At 45.1% G+C, this 18,988-nt stretch overlaps 1 protein-coding gene across 10 annotated transcripts in view; it reads left to right on the top strand.

Annotated features, from left to right (window-relative positions):
- Positions 1–18,988, top strand: part of SPTAN1 (spectrin alpha, non-erythrocytic 1) — an 80,410-nt gene that overhangs the window by 7,810 nt on the left and 53,612 nt on the right. For all 10 annotated transcript variants that reach the window (XM_055270840.2, XM_055270839.2, XM_055270835.2 and 7 more), the window contains exons 2-9: positions 7,028–7,267; positions 9,055–9,180; positions 14,948–15,088; positions 15,469–15,615; positions 17,383–17,516; positions 17,684–17,828; positions 17,907–18,061; positions 18,660–18,795. In XM_055270840.2, the coding sequence (XP_055126815.1) occupies positions 7,031–7,267; positions 9,055–9,180; positions 14,948–15,088; positions 15,469–15,615; positions 17,383–17,516; positions 17,684–17,828; positions 17,907–18,061; positions 18,660–18,795 (1,221 nt within the window). In that variant the 5' untranslated portion in view covers positions 7,028–7,030. The remainder of the gene's footprint in view (positions 1–7,027; positions 7,268–9,054; positions 9,181–14,947; positions 15,089–15,468; positions 15,616–17,382; positions 17,517–17,683; positions 17,829–17,906; positions 18,062–18,659; positions 18,796–18,988) is intronic.

Raw genomic sequence — 18,988 nt, 5'->3', positions numbered from 1 at the left:
AAATGCTAGGATTACGGGTGTAAGCCACCGCACCCGCCTTTTTTTTTTTTTTTTTTTTGACACGGAGTCTAGCTCTGTCACCCAGGCTGGAGTGCAGGGGCTTGATCTTAGCTCACTGCAAACTCCGCCTCCCAGGCTCAAGGGATTCTCCAGCCCCAGCCTCCTGAGTAGATGGGACTACAGGCATGTGCCACCACACCCAGCTAATTTTGGTATTTTTAGTAGAGACAGAGTTTTACCACGTTGGCCAGGCTGGTCTCAAACTCCTGACCTCAGGTGATCCGCTCGCCTCGGCCTCTCAAAGTATTGGGATTACAGATGTGAGCCACTGTGTCTGCCTCACTGTTTTTTCACTCCAAAGTGCAGATGTGAAAAGGAACTAATAAAGAGGGAGTGAAGGCCGGGCGCTGTGGCTCACGTCTGTAATCCCAGCACTTTGGGAGGCCAAGGTGGGTGGATTGCCTGAAGTCAGTTCGAGACCAGTCTGGCCAATATGGTGAAACCCAGTCTCTACAAAAGTACAAAAATTAGTCAGGCGTGGTGGCGGGTGCCTGTAATCCCAGCTACTGGGGAGGCTGAGGCAGAAGAATCACTTGAACCTGGGAGGCGGATGTTGCTGTGAGCCCAGATAGCATCACTGCACTCCAGCCTGGGCAACAGAGTAAGACTTCATCTCAAAAAAAAAAAAAAAAAAAAAAAGGGAGTGAAAGGAACTAATAAATAACCAAATAGCCATCAATAAATAATATGTCGGCCGGGCGTGGTGGTTCACGCCTGTAATCCCAGCACTTTGGGAGGCCGACGCGGGCAGACCACAAGGTCAAGAGATTGAGATCATCCTGGCCAACATAGTGAAAGCCTGTCTCTATTAAAAAGAAGAGAAATACAGAAATTAGCTGGGCGTGGTGGTGTGTGATTGTAGTCCCAGCTACTCGGGAGGTTGAGGCAGGAGAATTGCTTGACCCTGGAGGCGGAGGTTGCAGTGAGCTGAGATCGCACCACTGCACTCCAGCCTGGCGACAGAGCAAGACTCCATCTCAAAAAAAAAAGGCCAGGCGCGGTGGCTCATGCCTATAATCCCAGCTCTTTTGGAGGCCGAGGCAGGTGGATCACGAGGTCAAGAGATCGAGACCATGCTGGCTAATATGGTGAAACCCCATCTCTGCTAAAAATACAAAAAATTAGCTGGGCGAGGTGGTGGGTGCCTGTAGTCCCAGCCAGTCGGGAGACTGAGGCAGGAGAATGGCATGAACCCGGGAGGTGGAGCTTGCAGTGAGCCGAGATCGCGCCACTGCACTCCAGCCTGGGCAACAGAGCGAGACTCCGTCTCAAAAAAAAAAAAACAAAAAAACATGTCGACTCTAATCATGTTAAGAATCACTGGTTCCAGTGTGCCATATTCTGGGAACTGGAGGATCCCAGGTCACCCTGGCCTTTGCAGCTTGCTTACTAGATTACCTGTCTCCCAACTACATAATTATAAAACGATGGCAGTTTCTTTATTTCCAAGCTCTGAATATAATTTGATCTATAATATGTGCCAAGTCCTGAGTTCTGTGCCCAGAGAGTAAGAGTAAAATATGGTCTTCTTTATAGTTCCTTAAAAGACTTATGAATGTGATAGGGAGAACACAATAATTACATGGCAGAATGTGGCAGTGTTATAAGATGAATGATAGGGGTGGGTGGTCAGGAAGTGGAGACTTCTGATTCAGAAAGACTTCATAGAGGACGAGGCATTTGCTTTGGACTCAGAAATCTATATGATTTGTTTTTTAAATTTTTTATTTTTTTGACAGGCTGGAGTGCAGTGGCACGATCTGGGCTCGTCACAACCTCTGCCTCCCAGGTTCAAGCGATTCTTCTGCCTCAGCCTCCCAAGTAGCTGGGGCTACAGGCGTGGGCCACCACACCCGGCTAATTTTTGTATTTTTAGTAGAGATATGGTTTCACCATGTTGGCCAGGCTGGTCTCGAGCTCCTGACCTTGTGATCCACCTGCCTCGGCTTCCCAAAGCGCTGGGATTACAGGCATGAGCCACCGCGCCTGGCCGAGATCTGTATGATATTAGATGGTAGGGTTGGGAGTGGGAGAGAAGAATGCACTCCTGGGAAAGGGAACTTTTTGAGCTTTCAGATGGACCCTGTCCAGGGCCTGTAATTGGGGTTGGTGAGGGAGTTTGATGTGAGATACGGCTGGAGGAGACAACTGGAAGGTGACTGAGTGAAGTCTTTTTTACCTTCTAGTAAGTGTGATGATAGTGATCCTTGTCAGGGTCCTCATCAGAAATCAGCCTTCTCCAAAATAGGCTGACAGACTTAGGGCAGCAGTGTAAACTATAACTGCCTGTTATCATTAAATATTATTACAAAACTTTGGGAGGCCACGGTGGGTGGATCACGAGGTCAGGAGATCGAGACCATCCTGGCTAGCACGGTGAAACCCCATCTCTACTAAAAAATAGAAAAAATTAGCCAGGCGTGATGGCAGGCGCCTGTGGTCCCAGCTACTCAGGAGGCTGAGGCAGGAGAATGGCGTGAACCTGGGAGGTGGAGCTTGCAGTGAGCCGAGATCGCGCCACTGCACTCCAGCCTGGGTGACAGAGTGAGACTCCGTCTCAAAAATGTGTGTGTGTTGGCCGGGCGCGGTGGCTCACGCTTGTAATCCCAGCACTTTGGGAGGCCGAGGCGGGCGGATCACGAGGTCAGGAGATCGAGATCACGGTGAAACCCCGTCTCTACTAAAAATACAAAAAAAAAAAATTAGCCGGGCGTGGTGGCGGGCGCCTGTAGTCCCAGCTACTCGGAGAGGCTGAGGCAGGAGAATGACGTGAACCCGGGAGGCGGAGCTTGCAGTGAGCCGAGATTGCACCACTGCGCTCCAGCCTGGGCAACAGAGCCAGACTCCGTCTCAAAAAAAAAAAAAAAAAAAAAATGTGTGTGTGTGTGTGTGTGTGTATATATATATATATATATATATATATATATATATATATAATTATGAAAACTGCTCTGAGCAGACATTAAGCTTTTCAAGGTCACCCCCAGTTTTTGGTTTTAAGGACTTGACGTCTGTTTTAAGAATAGAAAATAGGCCAGTTCAGTGGCTCATGCCTGTAATCCCAGCACTTTGAGAGACTGAGGCGGGTGGATCACTTGAGTCCAGGAGTTCGAGACTAGCCTGGGCAACATGGTGAAACTGCATCTGTACAAAAAACATAAAAATTATCCAGGTGTGCTGGCATCTCCCTGTACTCCTAGCTACTCAAGAGGCTGAGGTGGGAGGATCACTGGAGCCCAGGAGGCAAGGTTGCAGTGAGCTGAGATCGTATCACTGCACTCTAGCCTGGGCAACAGAGTGAGACCCTGCCAAAAAAAAAAAAAAAAAAACAGCCACTTTCTCAGAGTATACTGCCATGTGGTCAATCCAAGATTGGTAATTCAGATTTAGTCATTAGTTTGACACCTAGTTGTGTAGCTTTAGTCAGCACATTCTTTATTTGCCATTCTTGTCATCAATCTAGCACTTAACTGGATAGAATTCCAATTTTACAATATGCAAACTGAAAGATTCGTTATGGAGCTCTCTCGCTACCCCTTACAAATGAATTCAGGTCTGCTGCACAGCAGCTGCAACACTCAGCATGGACTTGATCATTTATTCAACCAACATTTTCTTTTTTTTTTTTTTTTTGAGACAGGGTCTCATTCTGTCACCCAGGCTGGAGTGCAGTGGTGCAACTACGGGCTCATGCCACCATGCCTGGATAATTTTTTTTTTTATAGCCAGGGTTTAGTCATATTACCTAGGCTGTTCTCGAACTTCTGGGCTCAAGCAATCCGCCCACCTCAGCCTCCCAAAGTGCTGGGATTGCAGATGTGAGCCATGGCGCCCGGCCTATTCAACCAACATTTCTTAATGACCTCTGTATGCTAGAAATCAGGGATACAGGACCGGACATGGTGGCTTACACCTATAATCTTAGCACTTTGGAAGACCGAGGTGGGAGGATCATTTGAGCCCAGGAGTTCAAGACCAGCCTAGGCAACATAGCAAAACCCTGTCTCTACAAAAAAAAATTTAAAAATTAGCCAGTCATGGCTGTGCGTGGTGGCTCACACCTGTAATCTCAGCACTTTGGGAGGCCAAGGCGGATGGATCACGAGGTCAGGAGTTCGAGACCAGCCTGGCCAATATGGTGAAACCCCGTCTCTATTAAAAATACAAAAATTAGCCAGGCACCATGATTTCTGCCTGTAATCCAAGCTACTTGGGAGGCTGAGGCAGGAGAATTGCTTGAACCCAGGAGGTGGAGGTTGCAATGAGCCAAGATCGTGCCACTGCACTCTAGCCTGGGTGACAGAGCAAGAGTCTGTCTCAAAAAAAAAAAAAAAAAAAAAAAAAAATTAGGGTGGTGTGCACCCGTAGTCACAGCAAGTGGGAGGCTGAGGTGGAAGGATCACTTGAATCAGGGAGGTCGAGGTTGCAGTGATCCGTGACTGCACTCCAGCCTGGGCAGCAAAATAAGGTCCTGTCTCAAAAATAAATAAATAAAAATCAGGTATACAAAGATTAGGTTGCTCGGTGTAACCATGCCTTAGGATGTATGTACAAGTGCTTTGCAAATCTAAAGAGAAGTGTGATTACATCTGAGGAAGGAAGGAAGGAACATTGGGTACAGTTTAGTAAAGAGTCAGGATCCTGCGTTTACCCATTTCAGCCGGGTGTTGAGATATAAATAAATAAACGCTATCTAGGCAAAGAAGAGTCATACGACATTCTAAACAAAGGAAGCATGTGCACATGGCTTGGAGTTTTAAAGGGAATTACGCATTTTAGAGCAGAAAGAATCTTCTGTCCGCCACAAGGGTAGGGGGAATGGGTGAGAGATAATACCAGGCAGGCATGCTGGGCCAGATTGTGAAGGTCCTGCTCAAGAGGTGGGTTCTTTCTTCTGTCTGAAGGAAGCCATAGGTCGGGGGGCAGTGGCTCACACCTGTAATTCCAGCCCTTTGGGAAGCCGAGGCGGGCAGATCACGAGGTCAAGAGATCGAGACCATCCTGGCCAACATGGTGAAACCCCATCTCTACTAAAAATACAAAAATTAGCTGGGCGTGGTGGTGCAGGCCTGTAGTCCCTGCTACGCGGGAGGCTGAGGCAGGAGAATCGCTTGAACCCTGAAGGCAGAGGGCAGTGAGCCGAGATCATGCCATTGCACTCCAACCTGGTGACTGAGTGAGACTCTGTCTCAAACAAACAAACAAAAAAGAAAGCCATAAAAGGTTTGGGAGTGGCATGGTGAAGAATGTTTCCTTTTATAGTATGAAAAATTTTGGACTGTGGAAAAACAATAATACAACAAAAATACATGGTTGATATGTGGAGAATAATTTATTTATTTATTTATTTATTTATTTATTTATTTTTTTTTTTTTTTTTTTTTTTTGAGACGGAGTCTCGCTCTGTCACCCAGGCTGGAGTGCAGTGGCGCGATCTCGGCTCACTGCAAGCTCCGCCTCCCGGGTTCACGCCATTCTCCTGCCTCAGCCTCTCCGAGTAGCTGGGACTACAGGCGCCTGCCACCACGCCCGGCTAATTTTTTGTATTTTTAGTAGAGACGGGGTTTCACCGTGGTCTCGATCTCCTGACCTCGTGATCCGCCCGCCTCGGCCTCCCAAAGTGCTGGGATTACAAGCGTGAGCCACCGCGCCCGGCCCTATGTGGAGAATAATTTAAAGGAATGGTGATATGACTAAAATCAGCTCATGCATGCTTCTGCAGGAAGATGGCCTGTTAGAAAGGCAATCTTCAGAGCTGATCAGGCACAGACTGTGCCTTCCTACCACCAATGAGAACTACTTGAATCCCTACAGAGCTGGGGCACTAGCTAGAAACTCTGACATCAGCCATTTCCTTCTGTTTACCTGCTAGGTGGATGTGGGGCAGCACTCTTGACAGGTTTCATTCCGAATTCTTAGCCTACTCACCCTTTTCTTTCTGTCTTGGGATAGGCGACAGGATAAAGGAAAGAACTCCCAGATGTTTCCAGGGCAACACAATTTTATACCTTTTATACACTGTAGAACAATAGCTGGAAGGGACCAGCAGGCTTATCTGTTCTGCTTCCTTAGTGAACCCAGAAACCTCTCTATAGGCTGTAATTTTGAAGTTCGAAGAGACTTGAGACCACGTCGTTTTTCCTGACATTTTTAGTCACTCTAGGAAATTGAGGCATGGAGAGGGAAGGTGGCTAGTGTGAGGTCACATGTTGCTGACAAATTCAGAAGCTTTTTGGCATTAATCTGTATCTGTTTCCTTCTGTGTTCCTTAATTAGAGGATAAAATGGCATATTCTTTGTTTTCGGTTTTTGTTTTGTTTTGTCACCCAGGCCGGAGTGCAGTGGTGCAGTGATGGCTCACTGCAGGCTTGAACTCCTGGGCTCAGGTGATCCTCCTGCCTTAGCCTCCTGAGTAGCTGGTATCGTAGGCACACACCACCATGCCCAGCTATTTTTTTGTATTTTTAGTGGAGAAGGTGTTTCATCTTGTTGCCCAGGCTGTTCTCGAACTCCTGGAGTCAAGCAATCTGCCACTTTGGCCTCCCAAAGTGTTGGGATTACAAGCGTGAGCCACCGCACCCCCTGCTTGAAAGGACTTCTGAATGGACTTAGCAGTAATTATTTGAATACCACAGTTGCTGTTTCCTCTGAATTCTTGAAGCCTTTGTAGAATTGACAGTACAAACCACAGTTCTCCCATTCACAGTTTTCATTTGGTTTCCTTGCCATGTGTGGGTTAGGCATCTTCTGAGGCCCCTATGTAGATAGGTGTTGCAGGGGAATGGATGGCCATTTTTAATAAAGGAATAGGATCTGGGCTTCATTGTTCCTAAGAAGGGGTTGTCTTCTCAATTCATTTGTCTGCTGGGTTTATCTGATAATTATTTCTTTCCTTCAGAAAGGCTAATTTCTTTTCATCTATTTTGGTGCCTATTGGTACTTATCTCAGGGCATTTTGTCATTTCAGAAAATGGACCCAAGTGGGGTCAAAGTGCTGGAAACAGCAGAGGACATCCAGGAGAGGCGGCAGCAGGTCCTAGACCGATACCACCGCTTCAAGGAGCTCTCAACCCTTAGGCGTCAGAAGCTGGAAGATTCCTATCGATTCCAGTTCTTTCAAAGAGATGCTGAAGAGCTGGAGAAATGGATACAGGAAAAACTTCAGATTGCATCTGATGAGAATTATAAAGACCCAACCAACTTGCAGGTACGTCTGATCTCCTGGGATTCCTGCCAAAATTCAAGAGCCCAAATGTTCTTTAATTATGGAAAGTTACTTAATTATGACCTTGAGAGATTGGACAAGAAGAATATAATAAGGAAGGACAAACTCATTGTTTTCCCGTATTAGTGAGAGTGAATGTGGAATCTTACAGGTATTAATTGTCTTTTCTGGATGCTTTAAACTGATGGTTCTCAAACCTCTGCCTTGATACTACTGGTGATCTTTAAACATTTTTCAGGGAAGTTCTGGGTTAATCTCTTCGAATGAGGTTTCTTTTTTTGTTTTGTTTTGTTTTTGTTTTTTGAGACAGAGTTTCACTCATGTCGCCCAGGCTAGAGTGCAATGGTGTGATCTTGGCTCACTGCAACCTCCACCTCCCAGGTTTAAGTGATTCTCCAGCCTCAGCCTCCCAAGTAGCTGGGATTACAGGCGCCTGCCACTGTGCCCAGCTAATTTTTGTATTTTTAGTAGAGATAGGGTTTCGCCATGTTAGCAAGGCTGGTCTTAAACTCCTGACCTCAGGCGATCCGCCCACCTTGGCCTCCCAAAGTGCTGGGATTACAGGCGTGAGCCACCACACCTGGCCTGGAATGAGTTTTTGAGAAAGGCATAATAGTGTTGTTGCTGGCAAAAATTTGTAGTTATTCTGGAGTTAGATATCAAAAAAACAAATACTTACAGTTATGAGTCCCTTTCAGAGACTTGGTAAATCTTATCAAAAGCAAAGCCTGAATCTTATGGTATGTAAATTATATATTTAAAACTTTTTTGTTTTTTTTTTGAGACGGAGTTTTGCTCTTGTTACCCAAGCTGGAGTGCAATGGTGCAATCTCAGCTCACTGCAACTTCTGCCTCCCAGATTCAAGTGATTCTCCTGCCTCAGCCTCCTGAGTAGCTAGGATTGTAGGCTCGTGCCACCACGCCCAGCTAATTTTTTGTATCTTTAGTAGAAACAGGATTTCATCATGTTTGTCAGGCTGGTCTCGAACTCCTGACCTCAGGTGATCTGCCCGCCTCGGCCTCCCAAAGTGCTGGGATTACAGGCGTGAGCCACCGCACCCAGCCAAAACTTTTTTATAAAATGGGAAAGCCTTTCTTCTCACTTATTTTGGTGAAAGATTTTTAAAGAAAATTGTTTCGGTAGCAAGTAGAGCAGTAGTTGGGCCCATGGATTTTTTAACTATAAAAAATTGACTACAGTAGCCTAAGAGAGTGAAGAACACTGCTTTAGATGCAATCCCTGCCTGGCAGGCCCCTTCCCATCTTAGTATTTGATGAAAAAGAAGTATTGAGAAATGGAGTGTAGGCAGGGTCAAAGAGTCTGGCCTCTAAAGCAAGTGAAAGAAAGTCTCGTGTGAGTGAATATGGATGGATTTTTCAAGAGTAAGCACTGAATGTTGAGAAAACTGTTAGTATGGTTCTGTATTTCTAGAAGGGACTAGATGTTTACATAAAGGATAATTTTCTGATAGCAAAAAAAAAATTATTAATAGGATATTTTGTAGCATCTTCCATTGACAATGTTAGTTCTCAAGGGTGAGTGAGGACCATTGATGGCCCTCACTGGCCAGGCTTTCAGAGGACCAGGAGAAAAGCAGTCAGAGTATTTGAGGAATTGAGCAGGTAGAGAATGGGCGAGGTGCCAAATGATGTTGTATCCCTAACTAGAGGGAGCAGGATTGAGGAGGGGAGGAACATGGGGAACGGGGGGGACAAAATGCTGATGCTGTGTGGTCGCGTCTGAGGCTCACTTCAAGGTCCGCCAACAGGGGAAGCTTCAGAAGCATCAAGCATTTGAAGCTGAAGTGCAGGCCAACTCAGGAGCCATTGTTAAGCTGGATGAAACTGGAAACCTGATGATCTCAGAAGGGCATTTTGCATCGGAAACCATACGGGTGAGTATGAGTAGCTCATGGTGTGGATGGCTTCATCTGGGTGGAGCATCGTAGATTCATGCATACCTGTCAGTTTGGTTTCCCAAAAAGATAGACTTTTCCAGCTTTTAAAAGAATTTATGAAGTCTCCTTAAGAAGTTACGCAAATCCTGCCTTTGTAATATGACAGCATGAATGTAAGCAAGTGTTTGTATACTCCGTGAGGAAATTAATATTGCTTCCGCAGAGCAAATTAGAATGTGATTATACTTTAAAGAAAACTGTAAATTTAACATTTATAAATGGCAGTGAGATGGCAGAGCATATTCGTGAAATTGGCAAATTTAAGGACTCAGATGCAAAGATGAATAGAAACAGTCACAGACACTATAAAGAAGGTTGTCTGTGGGAAAGCTTGCTGTCTTGAATCTTGGCTTGCCCTGGGAAGGGTTTACTGAGGTGTAGGCAGCAAGCCTGTTAAAGCTCCAGCTCTAAGGAATGATTTGTGGCACCTGTTGGTCAATGACCATGGTGATGGGACTGACTTTGAGGCAGGAGTCCTCGAACTCTTCGGTCTGGCTGATTTTAGTGCGAGTTTATTGGAGCCGAAGTAGTAATTGATCTTTCTCTGCTTCGTTTCACATTTCTAATATGAAGATATTAAGGGAAAACAAACCTCTTGACAGTGAGGTGTGCACATTGAGTTTCTTATAACTGGATGTACTTATCTATCTTTGATACACATCATGTCTAGCTGTGTGTTCTCTTTGGTTCTTTGTCATCCAAAGCCACATTGCATTGAGGCCCAGCCTTTTCTAGTCTTACCTGTCAAAGCAGTCCTGAAGATTTAAATGAAAGCTGCACCCTTAAGCCCCAGCTAGAACTGTTTTGTCCCCGACTCTTCCTCGATAACTGTGTGGAGGTTTCGTTCACTGAGGATCCAGTCTACTCATTTTCAACAATAAATATTTGTTTTCTCACGTTTGCTTGGCAATACTCTGCAGTCTCATATTAAGGACTTACAATTAGCCTTAAGATGTATGATGAATAATTATTAACGATTACTAATAATGATGATTGTAAATAGGAAATAAAAGTGAATTCCAAATGTCATATGACTAATAACATTTAACCCATTTGGGCAATGTAATATGTGTCTGCAATTAAATACAGATATTTATCTTCCCATCTTCACACTATTTTATATACAGTCTTAGAGTAAATGAAATCAGTATGCGTTATTACTTCCTTGATAGAAGTTGTTTTCCCAGAGTGAATGAGGCACCTCTGTAGTAGAATATGTAACCAGCTTACAGATGGGGAACATTAGACAGAGATCAAGTGTTTGGCTTCAGTAATTAATCAAGGCAGAAGGGACTTTATTCATGTCTATTAGTACCCTCTGCCCTGTTTAGACAGCTTATTTATATATATATATATATATATTTTTTTTTTTTTTTTTTTGAGACGAAGTTTTGCTGTTGTTGCCCAAGCTGGAACAGAATGACAAGATCTCGGCTCACTGCAACCTCCGCCTCCTGGGTTCAAGCGATTTTCCTGCTTCAGCCTCCCAACTAGCTGGGATTACAGGTGCCCGCCACCATGCCTAGCTAATTTTTGTATATTTCGTAGAGATGGGGTTTCACCATGTTGACCAGGCTGGTCTTGAACTTCTGACCTCAGGTGATCCACCCGCCTCGGCCTCCCGAAGTGCTGGGATTACAGGCTTGAGCCACCATGCCCGGCCCAGATGGCTTATTTATTTATTTATTTATTTTTGAGATGGAGTTTTGCTCTTGTTGCCCCGGCTGGAGTGGAATGGCACGATCCCGGCTCACTGCAACCTCCACCTCCCAGTTTCAAGTGATTCTCCTGCCTCAGCCTCCTGGGTAGCTAGGATTACAGGCATGGGCTGTGCCACCACAGCCAGCTAATTTTGTATTTTTAGTAGAGACGGGGTTTCTCCATGTTAGTCAAGCTGGTCTCAAACTCCCAACCTCAGGTGATCTGCCCACCTTGGCCTCCCAAAGTGCTGGGGTTACAGGCGTGAGTCACCGCTCCTGGCCTAGATAGCTTATTAAAGCAACATTAACAGTACTGTTAACTGGCCAGGCATGGTAGCTCACATCTGTAATCCCAGAACGTTGGGAGGCCAAGGCTGAGGCAAAAGGATCACTTGAGCTCAGGAGTTCAAAACCAGCCTGGGCAACATAGTGAGACCTCGTCTCTACAAAAAAATTTAAAAATTAGTGGGGTGTGGTGGTGCACACCTGTAGTCCCAGCTACTGGGGAGGCTGAGGTGGGAGGATTGCTTGATCCTGGGAGGTCAAGGCTGCAGTGAGCCATGATTGCACCACTGGACTCCAGCCTAGGCAACAGAGCAAGACTGTCTGGGGAGAAAAAAAAGACCAGGCACAATGGCTCATGTCTGTAATCCTAGCACTTTGTGATGCTGAGATGGGCGGATCATCTGAGGTCAGGAGTTCAAGACCAGCCTGGCTAACATGGTAAAACCCTGTTTCTACCAAAATACAAAAAATTAGCCGGGCGTGGTGTTGCATGCCTGTAATCCCAGCTAGTTGGGAGGCTGAAGCAGGAGAATCACTTGAACCCAGGAGGCGGAGGTTGCAGTGAGCCGAGATCCTGCCATTGCACTCTGGCTTGGGCAACAAGAGTGAAACTCTGTCTGAAAAAAAGTAAAAAAATAAAATAAGTAATTAAAAAAACCTATTAAATATAGTTTGTTGAGTAGGTATTAGGAGCTGTTTATGTACAGTTACTTTGCTAACCTCTAATCTTCACAGTAAGTGTGCAAGGTGGCCATTATCTCCCTATTATGTGAGAGTAGAAACTGAGTCTCAGAGAATTTGAGTAACTTGCCCAAAGTCATACAGTTGATAGATGACTGAACTGGAATTTCCTCTATCCCCGTCTTTTCCAGTCACCACTATTTGTTTTATTTTAATTAATTTACTTTTTTTTTTTGAGACAGGGTCTTGCTCTGTCACCCAGGCTGGAGTGCAGTGGCACAATCTCAGCTAGCTGCAACCTCCTTCCGCCAGGCTCAAGCGGTTCACCCACCTCAGCCTCCCGAGTAGCTGGCACCACAGGAACGCACAACCACACTGAGCTTTTTTTAAAAATATTTTTAGTAGATATAGGGATCTTGCCATGTTGCCCAGGCTGGTCTTGAACTCCGGAACTCAAGCAATCCGCCTGCCTCGGCCTCCCAAAGTGCTGGGATTACAGGCATGAGCCACTGCACCCAGCCTATGTGCTTTGTTTTTCCAATCTGTACTTCATTCCTGTCTTCTTTGCTTAATGTTTCCACCATCTGCTTCTCTGAAGGCTCCTGTTGCTTGCTTATGTCCCTATTGAGAAATACACCTGAGTCAGAACCAGGCTTGCTTCTCCACCCCGTCAGCTTTCCATGTGTTTATGAAGCGCACCTGCCTCCCTGCCCACTCACACTATCAAATAATAGTAAGCCTGTGAAGCCGGACTCTCTCTAACCTGCAGTAGTTACAAGATCAGACACATCAGCAATGGGAAAATGGTTCCAGTACTGGGACAGGCCTTGCCCTAGTTCTTTCCTTGAGGGTATAAAAATGAAGTATGTGAGATGGACAATTGACTTGAATGTGAGAGGATTTTTCTCTAGTCTTCTGTGGCCTCATTTTTAATTTGTGCAGGAGCTCTCATTTAATCTTTACTTTCATGCTCACAGTTACTATGGTGATCTTGGCTTGGTCATTTATTTGGTCCCCTAACTCAGCACCTTAGTTTGGCAGGCAGTGGTAGCAGAGGAAGGTGGGTGGCGTGTAAGGGCATGTCTGTGTCCTGGATAACCTGTCTGTCACTGGTTTAGACTTTCACACCATACCGGACAGCGTGGCGCCCCATAGTCACCGCCACCCACATTGGGTCCCACATCCAAGTAGGTGGAGTATTGTCAGTTGCCTTTTCCCTGTTGCTTTGGAGTGCCTTTCACTTCTTTCTCAGTGGGGGGGTCACAGTTTTGCCAACAGTGGTGGAAGTGAATTGTGTGAGCATGTATTCCTCTGCTGCTTTCTCCTTTCAAGTAAAACATCCACACTTGTTTCTAAGAGAATCCACCCATGTTGACTGTCCCATAGTTTTCAAGTTTTCATTTTGCTAGGAGTGACATCTCAATCATGGGTGGATCCCAGACTTCTTTTCTGTTAGTGTTTAAACCTCTTTGTTTGTTTTACTTATGTCTGTCAGTGTTGTACAGAAACTCCCAGTATCTTGGGTAGGCATAATCAAGGCATTGAGGTTGGATTGGAATAACAGAATGCATCATCTAAGCTTGAATTGATTACCAATTTCCTCCAATTCTTGATAAGTCCTTACTGGGCCTGTGTTATGAGAACCCAAAGATGCTGGGAAGTGAATATGTTTGACCCTGTGGCTGCCACCTGGGTGAAGTTTGAAATAAGCCTCACTTGAGATGTACCACAAACTGTCTTTTCACAGAAGGTCCAAAGTTTTTTCTATCAGGGATCCTTTTTGATAGCTGATGACTTTTCAGGACCCCATCTTTTCTACTTTTTTTTTTTTCCCGAGATGGATTCTTGCTCTGTTGCCCAAAGCTGGAGTGCAATGGCACAATCTTGGCTCACTGCAACCTCCACCTCCCAGATTCAAGCGATTCTCCTGCCTCAGCCTCCCGAGTAGCTGGGATTACAGGTGTGTGCCACCACGCCCGGCTAATTGATGTATTTTTAGTAGAGACGGGTTTCACCATGTTGGCCAGGCTAGTCTCGAACTCCTGACCTTGTGATCTGCCCACCTCAGGCTTCCAAAGTGCTGGGATTACAGGAGTGAGCCACTGCGCCCAGCCCTTTTCTACTTTTTTTTTGAGACGGAGTCTCGCTCTGTCACTCAGACTGGAGCACAGTGGCGCAATCATGGCTCACTGCAAACTCCACCTCCCCGGGGTCAAGTGATTCTCCTGCCTCAGCCTTCCGAGTAGCTGGGATTACAGGTGCGCGCCACCATACCTGGCTCATTTTTGTACTTTTAGTAGAGACGGGGTTTCACCATGCTGGCCAGGCTGGTGTTGAACTCCTGACCTCGTGATCCACCCGCCTCGGCATCCCAAAGTGCTGGGATTACAGGCGTGAGCCACTGCACCCAGCCTCCCCTTTTCTACTTTTATACCAAAATTTTCCTGTTGTGCCTCATAATTTTTACATTGATGATGCCTATAGGACCTCTTCTTTTGTTTTGTTTTTTCCCTTTATCTCCATGAATTTGGAATACATCCTTCAGCAATTTCAGCTCAGTTTACACATTAATTCCTCGTTTTTCCTTCCCCAGTAGTCTTATGGATTAGGAATTCCACTTTAATAATTTAATAATAATTAATAGTATCAATTGTGTACCTATTATTATATAATACTAAAATATATGACTATATAATAGAAATATATTATAAATATAATTATAAATAAATGAAATATAAAGATAATAATATAAATGATAATGATTTTCCTGATGTAAACTAGAGTAAATCTACCTGTGAAAGAAACTAGAGTAGATCTACCTACTTGTAACTTGAAGGCCACCAAAAAACCACTGTAAACTGTGGACTTTTCCCTACTCCCATTTAAATTTACTATTTCCTCTCAGTTTAGGGATTATCTTTTAAAAATATTTTTATTCAGAGCTCCATAAGGTCTCTAACTTGTCTGAACTCTGTGGAAGAACCAGATCCCACAGAGCCAGTTGTGATCTGATTAAAACTCTGATCTGAAACTTTCAGACCCGTTTGACGGAGCTGCACCGCCAGTGGGAATTACTTTTGGAGAAGATGCGGGAAAAAGGAATCAAACTGCTGCAGGCCCAGAAGTTGGTGCAGTACTTACGAGAATGTGAGGACGTGATGGACTGGATCAATGACAAGGCACGTTTTGGGGAGAAGGGTTTGCTAAGCCTTACTCAAAGAAAGGGAAGAGACTCCTCCGTGATCTGTAGCGAGACCCAGTGTTAGCACAGATACGGCCATTTTAAGTGAAAGGGTGGAAGTGGGATTGCTGTCTCTCCAGCTGCTCCCTAGGTGTATGCACTATTCTGTAACTCTGAAGCCTGGAGTCGCTGAGACAGAAATGCTGTGAGCTCAACCTCTTAACTTTCTATGGGAGGAACTAAAATCACAAACCACAGAGAAAACTGTATCTATTAAAGCTAACGTGGCTCCATCCCTAATGTCTGTTTGATGTTTCTGGAAGCCATTGTTAACAAATGTTGGTTGGTGACTCTGGCTTTCTTATGGTCCCTGAATAGGAAGCAATTGTTACTTCTGAAGAGCTGGGCCAGGATCTGGAGCATGTAGAGGTTTTACAGAAGAAATTTGAAGAGTTTCAAACAGATATGGCTGCTCATGAAGAAAGAGTTAATGAAGTGAACCAATTTGCTGCCAAACTCATACAGGTAAATAGCAAAGTGCTGTGTGCTTCTCACAACATTATTATGTTAACTTTTTAGTATATTCAGGAGAAAATTTTGATGATTGGTCCCCTAATTTCTGAGTGAGCAAGTTTTTTTTTTTTTTTTTTTGAGACGGAGTCCCGCTCTGTCGCCCAGGCTGGAGTGCAGTGGCGTGATCTCGGCTCACTGCAAGCTCCGCCTCCTGGGCTCACGCCATTCTCCTGCCTCAGCCTCTCCAAGTAGCTGGGACCACAGGCACCCGCCACCACGCCCGGCTAATTTTTTTGTATTTTTAGTAGAGACGGGGTTTCACCGTGGTCTCGATCTCCTGACCTCGTGATCCGCCCGCCTCGGCCTCCCAAAGTGCTGGGATTACAAGCGTGAGCCACCGCGCCCGGCCCTGAGTGAACAAGTTTTTGTAAGCATGTCTAAGAGTTTTGTTTAGATGTAAGGCACAATACTGATTACTCCTAAATTGGAAAATGCTTTTCAATGTGTTGCCTCGGGCAGGAAGGGCAGAGTTCATTTGATCTATTTCCTCTACCCACTTTTGGGTATGGCTGGGTGAAGCTTTTATTGGGCTGCTGAAGCTAGGTCTCAGGGTTTCTCAGACGAGGGTGTGGTGGTGAATGCTAAGTTAGTATTGGCAGATGTCCACCAATGCGTTAGGGCTCTTGCCTGCCTTTTTTGTTTGAAGCTTCCCTGGGTTCTCTTGGGAGCCTGGGAGAACCTTGGCGTGAATAGGCTCTCCACTCTGGCGCTGGAGCCCGTTAAGAGGGAATGACAACCCTTCCCCAGTGCCCACGTGTACAATCCTGTAAGCTGCTTCCACTACGAATCCAAAGGGTTCCAAAGACATCAAGTACTCGGAACCAGAGAGTTTTTACTTTTAGGGAAATTTGATTTGGAGGGTACAAATTTTAAATGTATAAATCTGCTTACAGGCTTTTTCTGGTCAGTGATTAAGAGAAAGATACCTGGCATTCCTCAGAAATATCTCACCCTTCCACAGTGACAGATGTGTTACTTTTCCAAACCCTAAGCTTTCCTACGGTTGAGCTTGAGAAAAGTAGTCAGGCCAAACCCATGGTATCCCAAATGGATTCAAAAACCCTGAAATGCTTCACTTTATTATGCTTTATATCATATTTTTAAAAACACCAAAATGTGGTTGGTAGGGAAGGATACTTTTAAAGAAATGTCTCCAAGCTGGATGCAGTGGCACCTGCCTATAGACCCAGCTATTCTACACAGACCCAGGCTGACAAGGCAGGATCACTTGAGACCAGCCTGGGTAACATAGCAAGACCCTGTCTCAAAAAAGAAAAAAAGAAATGTCATCAGTCTAAAGCCAGGAACAAACTCTTGAGCCCTGAAAATTATGTTTATGTGCAAGAATGCTTAACAGCCTCGTGAACATCTGAAATACCAAATTTTCAAGTAGTTAGGGTAGATGAGTACATTGATAAAGCTACCACAAAGTTGCTGCCAAACTATTTATTAACATAAAGGTTTTTGGCACTTTTAACATAACCACCTTATAGACTAACCACAATACTCCAAAAGATAGAGAATGGCTCTCCCCTTTTTACATAAGAAATAGAAACTCTTTGGAGTTGTAGTTCACTTTGTATCATGTAGACCATTATTTCTTGTGATTCTCTTCAGAGTGGTGATTTGCTGAGATGCTTCAAGGAACCAACCCCAGGGTAACTAGTTGGAGGAGCCAGAAGTTGTATACAAATGCAGTCTCTTCTCTTCCTTGTTTAGGAGCAGCACCCTGAGGAGGAACTGATCAAGACTAAGCAGGATGAAGTCAATGCAGCCTGGCAGCGGCTGAAGGGCCTGGCTCTGCAGAGGCAGGGGAAGCTCTTTGGCGCAGCTGAAGTTCAGCGCTTTAACAGGTGTCAAGCCAGAGTAGGCTTTGGGGAATGGGCCTCAACCTGGAGGGGAGTTGAGGGCATGTGCTGCTGATGAGCTGTCGGGGCTGACTAGGCCTTGGTCCCATGGGGTATTCCTAGTTCTAGGGAGTCGTCATTGCTGTGGATTAACTGGTGGCTTTGTTCTGTAGGGATGTGGATGAGACTATCAGTTGGATTAAGGAGAAGGAGCAGTTAATGGCCTCTGATGATTTTGGCCGAGACCTGGCAAGTGTTCAGGCTCTGCTTCGGAAGCACGAGGGTCTGGAGAGAGATCTTGCTGCTCTAGAAGACAAGGTGGGTTGTACAAGCAGCTGATTCTGTAAATAAGTCACCAAGGGTCAGGAGAATAGTTCTGACGGAGTTCATTTCTAGGTCAAAGCCCTGTGTGCTGAGGCTGACCGCCTGCAACAGTCCCACCCTCTGAGTGCAACACAGATTCAAGTGAAGCGAGAGGAACTGATTACAAACTGGGAGCAGATCCGCACCTTGGCGGCAGAGAGACACGCACGGCTCAATGATTCATACAGGTGCAAATAATGCTCCAGGTCTCAACCAGTATCATTTGACTTCTTTTTTGGAAGCAGGAATAGCAGAGTTGAGGGTCTGTTCTGTGAAAGTGTCAGGTATCACCTACAAATGCAAATCACTTCTTACCTATGTTCTCTCTGTTTGGAGACTAGCAACTGTATCATGTATAGTATATGTATGGTATTTCAACTTCATAAATTCTTCTATTCTGCATCACTGCATTATGACTGATAGAATGGAAATATCCCCTTAAGTATCTGAGTATCACATGAAATATCTTATTAAAACCAGGATTGGAAAGGAAAAGAATGTTTCTTACTAGCCATGGGTTGAACCTGGGAATAACAAGGAAGTTGAAAATGTGCGACAGGATTGGGGCATTTTAGTGATGGAGAGAACCTAAGTTTTAAAGGGTTGATTTCAGCCTTCTCTTGCTTTCCTTCACAGTCTAGATTGGGAGAATTTCATATTTCCCAGAATTAGAGTTTGTATAGTTTGTTAGACATTTGAGAACGTAGAATTCAGAGCTTTAGGGAGGCCATTTTCCACCCTGGAACCTCTGCTGGAAACATAATGTCTTCCTTTGGTTTTCCCTAGGCTTCAACGCTTTCTGGCTGACTTCCGTGACCTCACCAGCTGGGTGACTGAGATGAAAGCCCTCATCAATGCAGATGAGCTTGCCAATGATGTGGCTGGGGCTGAAGCCCTGCTAGATAGACACCAAGAGCACAAGGTAATGGTATCTCTAGAATCTTCCAGAAGTGAAGATTTTAGCTTATAATGCACCAGTTTATCAGTGTTGGGTGAGGCCTATAATCAGAGTTGGTACCATGTTATTAACAGGTGTCTCTCATCATAAGGATTGTGGTTGGTTTTGCCTTTGGAGACCTGGTCTAACTGCTTCTGATAGAGGCTTAACTGGGTTC

Source organism: Symphalangus syndactylus, chromosome 3, assembly GCF_028878055.3.
Source record: "Symphalangus syndactylus isolate Jambi chromosome 3, NHGRI_mSymSyn1-v2.1_pri, whole genome shotgun sequence".
Taxonomy (NCBI): domain Eukaryota; kingdom Metazoa; phylum Chordata; class Mammalia; order Primates; family Hylobatidae; genus Symphalangus; species Symphalangus syndactylus.
Note: the sequence above shows the minus strand (reverse complement) of the source record. Positions and strands in the feature narration are given on the sequence as shown.